Source organism: Mirounga angustirostris, unplaced genomic scaffold (genome assembly GCF_029215605.1).
Source record: "Mirounga angustirostris isolate CCGP_5_RB_7025 unplaced genomic scaffold, mMirAng1.0.hap1 SCAF_16, whole genome shotgun sequence".
In the NCBI taxonomy this organism is placed as follows: Eukaryota; Metazoa; Chordata; class Mammalia; order Carnivora; family Phocidae; genus Mirounga; species Mirounga angustirostris.
The window spans coordinates 28,112,232-28,124,934 of NW_026991724.1; the positions used below are offsets into that span (position 1 = coordinate 28,112,232).

The 12,703-nt window shown below is 49.0% G+C and overlaps 1 protein-coding gene across 1 annotated transcript in view; it reads left to right on the forward strand.

Moving 5' to 3' along the window:
* The window catches only part of CES1 (carboxylesterase 1), a 29,049-nt gene that overhangs the window by 4,690 nt on the left and 11,656 nt on the right, over positions 1-12,703 (forward strand). Inside the window, exons 3-7 of the mRNA XM_045891103.2 lie at positions 2,370-2,514; positions 4,948-5,081; positions 7,289-7,442; positions 9,163-9,267; positions 10,273-10,377. Of these exons, the coding sequence (XP_045747059.1) occupies positions 2,370-2,514; positions 4,948-5,081; positions 7,289-7,442; positions 9,163-9,267; positions 10,273-10,377 (643 nt within the window). The remainder of the gene's footprint in view (positions 1-2,369; positions 2,515-4,947; positions 5,082-7,288; positions 7,443-9,162; positions 9,268-10,272; positions 10,378-12,703) is intronic.

The following is a 12,703-nucleotide window of genomic DNA, read 5'->3' on the forward strand; positions in this document are numbered from 1 at the left end:
CAGGAAACTGGTTTATTCACTACATTACCAGTTCATTGCAAAGGTTATTAGGGGATATGAATCAATAGCCAGATCCATGGGGTCAGGTCCTGAATAAAGGAGCTTTTGTCCTTCTGGAGTTGGGGATCCAGCACAGTGGCCGTGAAAGCTTTCTGGTTCGCCAACTTGGAAACTCTCTGAATCCTGTCCTGTGTTTTTTTAAGGAGGATTTGTTATGTAGCCATGATTGATGAAACCAGTGGCATTGGCCACCATTCAACTCCCAGCCCTACCCTGCTCCCCAGAGGTCAGGGAGGCAGAACTGAAAGTTCACTGGGTGGTTCATGTGGCAACCAGCCCCTAGCCTTAAGTGTGATCAAAAGTCACATTAGTTACATAATAATGATATCTTTATTGTTTCCTTCACAGAGGAGATTCCAAGGGTTTTAGGGCGCCTGTGGCTGAAATGGGATGGAGGCTGATATATATGTATTATAAATCACAATATCATATCACACGATACAGATAGTTTGGATGCCTGCTTTGCTCATTTATAAATATACCGGGGCGGGGCGGGGCAGGGGGCGCCTGGGTGGCTCAGTCGTTAAGCGTCTGCCTTCGGCTCAGGTCATGATCCCAGGGTTCTGGGATGGAGCCCCGCATCGGGCTCCCTGCTCAGCGGGAAGCCTGCTTCTCCTCTCCCACTCCCCCTGCTTGTGTTCCCTCTCTCGCTGTCTCTCTCTGTCAAATAAATAAATAAAATCTTTAAAAATATATATACCAGGAACATTCTTCTATGTCATTAAATATCATGGCTGGACTTGTAATAGCTGTATTACATTGAGTCTTGGATCATAATTTTTTTACCCCATCTCTTGTTTGGGGTCATTAAGTTCTTGATGTTTTTGATAGTACAAATAGCACTCTGATGAATATCCCGTGGCTAAATCTTTATGCATGCCCATGACTATTTTGGGGTAAGTTTGAAGAAATGTCATGAGTATGCACCTTCTGTTTTCATTTCCGTCCAGAAATGTTCCAGCAACACTCCTTCCATTGATATATGAAAACCTCCCCTCACCAGATCTTTGGCAATGCTTGGGGTTATTAAAAAAAATGCTTTCTGGCTATTGGATAGGCAAAACAACATAATTATTATTATCATTGTAATTATATGTAATTTTGCTATTTATTCCGCATTTATTTGAACACCAGTGACCTTGAACTCTTTTTCCCTTTTTTGACATTTGATTTTCTTCTTTTATGATTGTTAGGCTCCTTGCTCTTGTGATCAGGGGAAACTTCCCTTAGGATGGAAACTTCCCTTAGTAATGAAAGAAGTCATTACTGGGGGTTCTGATTGTGCCAGTTGGCAGCAGAGTGACTCGGTGACCTCATTTACAAACTGGGAGTGATGATACCTGCATCCTGGGACCTTGAGATCCAGAAATGTTCCTTATAATGTCCTTAGAAATATCATGCACTATATAGTATAGATCTTTCTGGCTGTGTGACCTTGGGTAGGTTCTCTAACCTCTCGGGGCCTCAGTGTTCTCAACTGTAAAATGGGGATAATTATAGACTCTATGTTAGGGAGCTTGCCAAGGGGGGATTAAGTGAGTTAGTATATAAGGAGTACTTAATGCCTGGCATGCTGGGAGGTCCATAAATCTTACCAGTTTTAATCTGTGTTGGGTCTTTAAGATCTGCTATTAGGGAAACCAATAGTGCTTGCCTGGGATGGGTAGATTCTTAGCACGTCAGGGCTGCAAGACCCTTATAAAAATCACTTCCCTCACATAGACCTGGCAGATTTAAGCCAAAGCAAGCAAGGAATTCACCCAAGGTCACCCAGAAAGTTAACGAGTGTGGCGGGACTAGAACACAGTTCTCCTGATACTGCTCCACAAATATTTCATCCCTGGCCTGTTGTAAGGCCTAAATGTCTGCCATTTGAGTGACTTCTCAGGGATTATGGAAGTCTGCCATGGACTAGAACATGTTTACCTAGTGGAGGACGTGTTTACCTGGAACAGAGAGCTGGGATGCATCCAGGGCATGCAGGAAATGGTCCTCTCCCGGGCAGTCAGCATATGGGCAGCCTCCTCTCCTTGACCCAGGGCATCTCAAAGGCTCTGGGAAGGGGACAGGTACCAAGTCTTCGTACTATCTAGACACGGTCATGGGAGACCTTAGCCTCAGCGTCCCCCCTCAAACCCCAGCCACACACCCAAAGAGCCTCCTAACTATCCCAATGTCTCCAGCCTGGTAAGAACAGCTCTATTGACCAGCCTCAACCTGCCAGTCCAAGCCCAGCTGACCACAGGAGACATCTTGCTCAGCTCTGAGTGAAGCTCAAACTTCTTCTTCCTTGCCCCCCCCGCCCCCAGGTGCTCCCAGAACGTGATGGCAGGGCAGTTGCTCTCAGAGCTCTTTACCAACAGAAAGGAGAACATTGCTTTCAAGTTTTCTGAGGACTGCCTTTACCTAAATATTTACACTCCCGCTGACTTGACAAAGAAGAGCAGGCTGCCGGTAAGTAGAAGGTTCCAGCACTGCAGGTCTTCTGGTGTAGACTAGAAGAGGGTGAAGGCAGCTTGGGTGGGGGTTGTTTCAGAGACCCCAGGGCTTCCTTTTCCCACCACAGCCAGACCTCAGTTTCCCCTGGTGACAGACCTCTGGGGGAATTTGCTGTGCATCTGTCATGCACATTGTAATTTTTCCAAATTGTTTCTTTTTTTTTTTTTTAAAGATTTTATTTATTTGACAGAGAGAGACACAGCGATAGAGGGAACACAAGCAGGGGGAGTGGGAGAGGGAGAAGCAGGCTTCCCGCGGAGCTGGGAGCCCGATGCGGGGCTCGATCCCAGGACCCTGGGATCATGACCTGAGCCGAAGGCAGGCGCTTAACGACTGAGCCACCCAGGCGCCCCCCCAAATTGTTTCTTGATAATAAAAGGACCAAAATGATTACTCTTAGAGATAAGCCAGTCCTTCCTTTACAGGTAGAAAGACTGGGGCCCGGAAAGGCGGAGGTGAGATCACACGGTGGGATTGGCAGGACCAGAGCAGAGGCCTTCTGAATTTCAGACCAAAGCTCTTTGACACAGACTAGGAAGCGAGCCTGTGGGAGGCCTTTCCTCAGCACAGTAAGATGCTCCTCTAACAACTTCCAGGGTCTCCTGAGAGGTGTTAGGGGCAGAGCCTGGGGCAATCCAGGAAGTGCATTCTTTTGCCTCTGGCCAAATATCTGGGATTTTATTGTAGCTTATTTCCTTCCTTAATTAAGTCTTTGGCACGGCTGATGACCCGATGAGTCAGCATTTCTAGAATAAAGGAGGCCCCAGAGATGGAGCAATTTCCAGACTCAGGCTGGGGCTTGGAGGAGATCTCCTGGAAAAGGAGGTGATCCCCGGGGTGGAGAGGTGTGGGGATGTTCGCACCCAGCCATCTCCTGGCAGGATGCCCAGGAGTGGGGGAGGGCATCTGTGAACTTGTGAGCAGAAGCTAGCACTGCCCGTGCTTGGCTCAGTGAGAGGGGACCAAGTTTCACTCAGTCCTCCATTCACACATTCTTCTGTTATGTACTCAGTGCTCCTACATGCATAGCTGCAATTGGGGGTCAGAACAAAGGGGGGACCAAAAAAAAAAACCCCATCACCAGACAACCATTGCTTTGGAGGGTCTTACCATCTGGGATGCTTCTTCAGCGAATCCCTGCTGACCAGCCCTTGGCTCAGCCTTCCCTCAGATGACTGCTAATTCCGTCCCTCCACCCAGACAGGCAAGGATCAGAGGTGGAGGAGGAACAAGGGGAGAACCTCTATTTATGGACACAGGCTCTGAACTACAGAGTCTGGGCTTACATCCCGGTTCTGCCCTTTACTAGCAGAGAGACCTGGCTCTGTTTCCTTAGAACAGGCTAATCACATGTGAGCATCCAATGGTGCGTATCAGGCTTTGTCTAAGTGGCTGGCGAGTGCACAAGGCAAGTCTTCCTGAAGCATTAGTTAGAGTCCGAAGGAAGATCTTACTCCTCTCCTAACACCAGGCCCACTGCACCCTGGCCAGTGGCTGCAGCGGGCTGGGTGGCTCAACAGGTGGTCTCCAGAGCCAGACCGAGTGGGTTCAAGTCCTGCTTCTGCGGCTTAATAGCTGTGCGAGCTCAGGCAGGTTTCTTGTCTAATAATGGGACAGTATTAGTCCCTATGACATGAAATGGTACTTGGCACACAGTTTGTGTTACAAATTCTTTTTTTTTATGAATAAAATGATTACAACGTAATTATTTTAGCCACTCTTACTTCCTGGCTACGTGAGCTCTTACAATGCCAGAGCCAAGCGTGATGAATTCCTATATCCACCCTCATCCTCAATTCTTACCGCCGTCTCTGGCATAGAGTAGGTCCTCAGATCCCTATTAGTGAGATGATTGAAGACTTACTTGAGGAGGTGGCTTTTAGGCTAGGCTTTGGAGGATGGGTGGGACTTGGGGATGCGGAGGAGGCAGAAAGGACGGGATATTCAGAAGAGACCCCAACAGTGGCACGTGTGCTTCTCGAGACGGTCACTCGGGCATGTGCGCAGTTTAAGTCATAGCACAAGACGTAACTAAGATGAAGCCGAAGCACAGGGCTGTGGCGGGCAGAGTTTGCCGGGCTGCAGGAGGGCCGATGGGAGGAGTGTTGGGGAGACGACACCCTTAGCCGTGACTGTTCCCATGATGAAGTTGTGAAGTTCATTGGCACTGGGGCTGGGGACACAGGCGGGGGCAACCAGGGTGTCCTGGCTGGGGTGGTGGCCTGGGCCCCATGTGGGAGGAGCAGGGAGAAGAGCGGCTGCCTGCTCCAACTTTGCTGGTGGACTTCCGGTAATGGCCAAGGGGTTGGTGACCAAACCAGACAACCTCTTGAGGTCCTGCCCAGCGCAGCTTCCTCTAACCGGTACGGTTGCTTCCTTCCTGTCCAGGTGATGGTGTGGATCCACGGAGGGGGTCTGGTGGTGGGCGGAGCGTCAACCTATGATGGGCTGGCCCTCTCTGCCCATGAAAACGTGGTGGTGGTGGCCATTCAGTACCGCCTGGGCATCTGGGGATTCTTCAGGTAAGATTCTGCACAGTCCTCACTGCACATTGCCCCACCCGCCCACTCCCAGAGAGAGGGTGCTAGGTATTCAGCTCTGGCCAGGTCAGCGCTCAAAGGGATCTTTGCCAGGCTCCCTAGGAAAGCACCCAAGGCCCTTCATCACAGGGCTCAACTTACCTTCTCCATTCCCAGCTACACTGGGCCACTTGCTTCTGAGCTTTTGTAGGTGCTCTTCCCTCTACCTGGAATGCCCGTTCTACCTGACGAACTTCTATTCATTCTGCAAGGCCCAACCCAAATGTCACCTCCTCTGAAATGCCCCTCTCTTTTTCACCTGTGCCATCCCAGCACTTTGTGCACCTCTGTCAAGACAGCATACAGCACAGCACTTAGAGGCTTACGCATCTGACCTGGCAGGAAAGGAAAGAAGGAGCTTACTCATGGCAGGAGCTCAGTGCATTCTTATGGGTGAAGGAACGGGGTGTCTGGAGCTGAAGATTGTCAGAGCATCCGACCCCAGCCGACAGCCCTCCTGGGAGGCGTGTCAGACCCACTCATCCCATTTCCTTTGGGGAATTTGGCACACACACGAGTGAAGGCAAAGCATCTTTTGCAGTACATGTCCATGGGGCAGGAACCAGTGCTCCCTCAGGACACAGTTACTGTGAGCCTTTTCGGAATTTGCCAGCCACAGCACCTCCGATCCTGGGATGGCTGCTGGTGGACTGGGGGAGGGTGGACTTCTCACAGGACAGACCCCCGGGGCTGGAGGAGGAGGATTATCCCAGGCGTGTCCTGTCCCGGGATGTATCGCCTTCATGGAGACCCCTCTTCTCTCCCACCTGTGGCCCGTCTCTCTGCTCCCCATTATGGTCAAGCTGCTACATGAGGCTTCCCGAGGCTCCTCCTCCCACTCTGTTCTCTGCCCAGTGACCCAACAGCTTTTGGGCCAACCTTGGGAGTAGCCACACACAATTCCTCCCATGTGATCCTCTGGCCTCTGTGTGCATCTCTCTCTCCATCTTCACTGGTTCCCAGGTGACCTCAGGAGCCACATTCAAAGCTCCCTATTTCAGCCCCTGCTTCTCCTTTGAAGCCCAGATGTACCTCATTAACTACGACCTTGCACCTGTTGCCGCCTCCACTGGACGTCTGAAGGGGACTGCACCCTCCTGGGGGACAGACTCAACCCTCGACTCCCACTGGACTTTCTTACTTTGCCCACAGCGCCTCCTGTCGGCTGCTGGCAGCACCCCCTACCCCCAGCTGCTCCGGATAGACTTGTGGTCAGCCTTGACCTCTTTTTCTCACCTCTTCACATCAGAGTCAGCAAATCCTCTTGGTTCCACCTTTAAAATATATTCAGAACCCAACCGCTTCTCACCTCCTCCCTTATGCCCCCTAATCAAAGCCCTCCATGTCTCTCTCCCAGATGATTGTAATAACCACCTACTTTTATAATCTGCTACTTTGATGCTGTGTCTCATCCACACAGTAGCCACAGTGACCATTTAAGACATAAATGGAATTTTGTCATTGGCCCTGAAATGGCTTCCCATGTTACTAACAATGACAATCAAAGTTCTTACCAAGGCCCACAGAGTCTTTTAGCTGCATGTACTACACTCAACTTTTGTCCACTAGGCCCCAGGACCTTTGAACAGGCTGTTTCTTGAGCCTGGAATTCCCTTCTTCGGATATATGCAAGGCTCATGTACTCATTCTTTCGGGTCTCTATTCAAATGCTACCACCTCAAAGAGGCCTTTCTTGGTCATGTGATCTGAAATAGGACCCCACTGCTCCACCCCTGTCTTTTCCCTTACCCCATTTTACTTTTCCTAGAGGTACTTTCACTACCTGACATTATTTTCTGTATTTATCTGTTTGTTTGTGATCTGTAGTGTGAGCTCTGTATAGTCAGAGATTTGGACTGTTTTGTTCTCAAATGTGCTCCTAGCTTTTAGAACAGTGTTTTGCACAAAGTGCTCCTAGCTCTTAGAACAGTGCTCTGCGCAAAGTAGATGTTCAGTAAATAGATGCCAGTTGAGTAAATGTAGCACAGAACAGAACAATGCTACAGGAATGGAAGACAGAAGACCCTTGTGTCAATGCTGTGGAAGGCTGGTCTCTTTCTAGAAGGCTCACTGAGAGCCCCCAGCCCCATCTATGGTCCTGAGAACCCTGCCATGTAGTCTGTGCTCCCACCCCTGCCCCATTCTTACAGCACAGGGGACGAACACAGCCGTGGAAACTGGGGTCACTTGGACCAGTTGGCTGCACTTCGCTGGGTCCAGGAGAACATTGCCAACTTTGGAGGGAATCCAGGTTCTGTAACCATCTTTGGAGAGTCAGCGGGAGGTGAAAGCGTCTCTGTTCTTGTAAGTGTTCCTGGCCCTGATATGGCTGCTGATGGGACCCCTTGGTGCCTTTGGACCAACTGGCAGCTTTACTTACAAGACCTGGATTCAGTGCTGACCCTACTCTGCACAGCATCAGTTGGTGGAGAGCTAATGGCGGAACTCTCCTTGGCCCCCAGGAGGCTCAGAGCCTAGGCTAGCATCCTAGGGCCTTGAGAATCTCTGGCCACAGCTACAGCAGGATACTCCTCCTCCTCTAATGTGGTTGAGCTCTCTCTCTCTCTCTCTTTCCTGCTCGTTTTAACAGTAGGACTTGCTTCACTTCTCCTGGCAAGTAGGAGTGGGTATAGATTATGCGTAAGAGTTGGACAAAGTGTCATTGCTCAGCTGGAAGCCAGGTCTGCAGGTCAAGAGACACCAGCACCAAGAACAGGTCAAGGGCCTCCCGTGAGGACAGCCGCCTCTGGGACTGAGACGTGGAGCTGGGCTGGGGGGGGGGGGCAGGGAGGGACGGGGAGGCATGGGGCAGTGGTGTGGGCACCTGGGGCTCCTGGGAGCCTGGTTTGGGGAGTGGGGCTGGGGGAGCCACTGAAGGCAGCAGGGATGGAAACCAGATGAGGAAGTCCTGGGAGCCGTAAAGCACCCTCCAACCCCCCACTGTTGAGCAGAGGGTTGGTGCTATTACTGTATTTTTAACAATATATGTATTGGTTTCCTTGTCCAATACTCAGAGGGAAATGTTTTTATATCTAATCAAGTGGAGAAAAAGGAAAAGTACAGATAAGCCCAAAGAAGAAAAGAGTCCTCCATAGTCCCATTACCCAGGGAAGCTCACCATGGACAGTTTGAGACTTATTTTTCTAGTGTTTTCCCCATGACTCACTCCTGTCTCTCTATCTATCCATCTGTCATCTGTCTATCTGTCTTAAGACTTTATTTTTTTAAGATTTTGTTTATTTGAGAGAGAGAGTGAGAGAGAGCATGAGAGCGGGGTGAGGAGCAGAGGGAGAAGCAGACTCCCCGCTGAGCAGGGAGCCCGATGCGGGGCTTGATCCCAGGACCCTGGGATCATGACCTGAGCCGAAGGCAGACGCTTAACTGACTGAGCCACCCAGGCGCCCCACCTGTCTTAAGATTTTTTTTTAAAACCTTCCTTAGCATATCCTACAACAGAAACATTTCCCTAAACATTACTCTTCCATTAATATCATTTTGTTTTAGATTCCATGGGATTCCATGGTATAGATCTGCACAGTATTCCACAGTAAAAACAAAAAATCATTTATTCCCTCAATCTCATAATACTGGAACCTTGGGTTATTTCCAATTATATTATAAATGTTATGAGCATTCTTGGAAATCATTGCGCACCTCCATGGTCACTCTTCTTAGGATAAATCCTGAGTAGTGGAAATGGGGATACAGAACTATGTCTTTAAAGTATGGCTAGTAGTTGCCACGCTGTTTTTAGATACTTCTGATTGTTAACAATCAGTGCATGTGCCATTCTTCCTGTCCTTCCCTCGCTCTGTGCTGCTGGCTCCCTCCAGCTGAGCTTCTCTTGGAGAAGCCGGGCCCCAGCGTCAGCCTGGGAACAGGGCCAGGCCAGGCGAGGACCTCCCACGTTCCCTGGGTGCCCGAGTCTCCAGGGAAATAGGCCAGGCCAGAGCTAAGGATGAGGTGGCTCTTGAAGACCCCTCCCCATGAGCATAAACTCTCTTCCTGTCCACTCCCCTGCCAGGTGCTGTCTCCCCTGGCCAAAAACCTCTTCCACCGGGCCATCTCTGAGAGCGGTGTGGCCCTCACAGCTCTCCTGGTTAAGAAAGACATGAAGGACACAGCTCAGGTAGGTCTCACACTGGACCACTGCCACACCCTTGGCTCTGCTTTCCTGGAATCTTCAGGGGCCTTTCTTGCCATGGGATCCAGCGGGCATCGTCAAGGAATCACCAAAGTGAGAACAGTTGAGTGTAGGGCAAGGAGACACCTCAGCCAGCCTCCCAATTTGACCGCTGAACAAACTGGGGCAGACAGTGGAAGCAGCTTGCCAAGGTCAAGGAGCAATTGGGGCAGAACTGGGACTTGAACAGGTGACCCTGGACTGCCAACGCAGTGCGCTGTCCCCTGAGCACTCTTTCCAAAATGTGCCAAGGTGGAGTGCCAGGTCACATGGTGGGCAGTGGACTGTCACCATGTCTGGTCTCTCTCAGGGTCTGAGTTCTGGTCAACCCACTTGCAGCATGTGGGCCTGGAGTGGCCCCCCCTTAAGTGCCTCATGGCTGGGGTGGGTTCCTGGGAATTCATTCATTCATTCATTCATGCATTCATTCATTTATTCATCACATAATTTTGATATAGCCAGACATCTAGTAGCCTCGTGAAGTTTGCGTTCTATTAGAGGAGACAAATTAATGATTTTATAATCACACAGATTCTAAAATCTCACCTGATAAGAGCAATAAAGCAGAGGTATCTGATGTCATAATGGAATCCAAAAGGAACACTTAACCCTACACACTAGGTTGAGGTTATCACAAAACGCTTCCTAAAAAGAAACTTGAAACCAGGCAGTGTGAGTCTGGATTCTGTGCTCTTAAGCCCCACTCTGTGCTCCCTCCCTTTCGACACTCAGCTCTCAGATCATTTTGCCCATGTGAACAGAGGTAAGGTAACAGAGACAGAGCTTATTTAATTGGCATGACTGGGACCCAGGACCCTCACCTGCTGGCCTAGAGTATGTTCTGCTCCCCTCTGCTGCCTTTAGAAATGAAGGTTGGGGTAGAACACCTCTTTATTGATCGAGGGAAGGGACATGGCTCTTGAGTTCTGCAGTTGCTTGTGATCTCTGCAGCAAATTGGTGTCTTTGCTGGGTGTAAAACCACCTCCTCAGCTGTCCTTGTTCACTGCCTGCGCCAGAAGACGGAGGATGAGCTCTTGGAGACGTCGCTGAAGATGGTAGGCATATCCATTCTCGTGACCGCACAAGCCCCCCACCCTGTGCACTTGGCCCCAAGCTTCATTATTTCAGCGGTCCCCTTGCCCCTGCCCCAGAAAACTGCCTGGGACAGTGTTCCTGGCCCCCGGGGAACAGTGTCAGCCTCTGGATCTGAATGGGAATTTCTTTTTTTCTTTTTTATTATGAAGTATCTCAAACATTTGCAAAGTTGAAAAACAACATAATGAACAAATTGTCTGATAATCTCTCACCTCAACCCAAACTCACTGTTTTCCCATTCTTGTTTCCAAATGTATTTTAAATAAATTAAGCATTACATATTCCCAGAGGTAACTACTGTTCTGAATTTTGAGGATGGGATATTAAGAACAAAGATTTTAAGGAAGGTTGTCACACTGTATCTTGCTTAATTTAGAAACTACCTCAATTATAACCCAGTGGTGGCCTGAGACTCTGCCTCAGTTGTGGTTCTAGAATAACCATACATCCACCCACCCATCCATTCAACCATCCATCAATCCATTCATCATCTTATTTTCCATCTATTCATCTGCCAGTCTGTCAGTATTCTTTCATCAGTTTAATATCCATCCATCCATAACTTTCATTCATTTCCATCATCCGTGTGTCATCCAACCACCATATATCTTCACCCCAACATTCAACAATCCAGAATCAGTGATCCATCTAACACCTAGTCAGCTAGTTATTATTCATCTATCTACCTATCCATGCAGTTCATCCACACTCCATATAGTGACCAACTCCATCCATCATCTAGCCATCCATCCATCCATCCATCCATCTAGCCATCCATCCATCCATCCATCCATCCATCCATCCATCCATCCATCCATCTATCCATCCATCCATCCATCCATCCATCCATCCATCCATCCATCCATCCATCCATCCATCTATCCATCCATCCATCCATCCCTCCATCCATTATCCATCCCTCCATCCATCCATCCTAGGTGTATGGAAAGGATAACTGGGGGGGGGGGTGATGCAGACATTAATCAGATATAGTGTGCTGACAAGGAACTATCCAAGGAGAAACACACTCATATACTTCGTAGGTTAAGGATGGTGGGAGTATAGAGAGAGGAAATGCTCGTAATAGCAGGGATGCATCACAGAGGAGGTGACATTTGAGGACTGATGGATGGCTATGACAGTGTTTCATCACAAGGACACCCAGAGAATACAGCAGGAAGGCCCAATGGGAACTATTCCTTCTGTGGGGGAAGGGTGTGAATGTGAGCTCGGGCATAGCCTGAGCCCCTGGACTCTCTGTCCGGGCCCTCGGCTCCTGAGGAGACTCCTGGACCCCAGGGCCAGGGCTCTGACACTAGACTGCTCTGTTTCCTGGTTTGATTCCAATATGACCTTGGGGCTTGGATCTTGGTTTCTCAGCCTCAAATAAGGTGATCAGTGCATTCAGAGAATGAAAACACAACCACTTCTGATTCCTGGAAAGAGGCAGGTTTATTTCAGTAGTTCTCCATTGGCTTAAGAGGACCCAGCTTATAAGAGAAGAGTTGGTGGTTTTGAGGAAACCCAGAGGACTTAAGGGCCTATGTTATCCTTGTGAGATTTTCTGAGATCCTGTAGAGTCTTTCCATGATTATCCACTCTCCCCAAAACACACACACACACACACACACAGGCACACAGACACACACACCTCTGACTGGTAGGGCCACAACCCATAATAAGGAGTGCCTGACTGGTCACTCGCTGCATACTGGTCAGACTTATTAGCTACAGTGTAATATTACAATCAGTGCAATCTTAGCAAATATATAACAAAGAGAAGCACAAGGTGGGGTGAATTTCAGTGAGCTTGTATAAATCAGGACTTTCTGATGCAGGATGAGGAAACTCATCTCAAAGTGTCTTGAATGGAAGAAGAACTATGTTGTAACAAAATCTTAAGGTGACGAACTGGTTTCAGGCCTGGCTGGATCCAGATGCACATATGGTATTATTAAGAATATATCTGCTCTATCCCTCAGCCTTTTTTTCTTCTCTCAGTGCTGGCTTCACTCTCAGGCAACTTTGTTCCCTGGGGAGGTTAAAGTCAGCGAGAGCATCTAGACTTACATCTTATCTGTTTAGACACGGTTCACAATAATTCCAACAAAAGTTTTGGGGTAAAGTCTATTGGATTGACATGGTTATGTGCCCATACCTGAACTAATCTCTGTGGTCAGGGAGATGGGGCACCCCAGGTTACATATAGATGCCTGGATCTGTGGAGTGAAAATGGGGAAAAGGGAGGTCCCCCAAAGGATGACTGGGATAGTGTTGTCTAAGGGA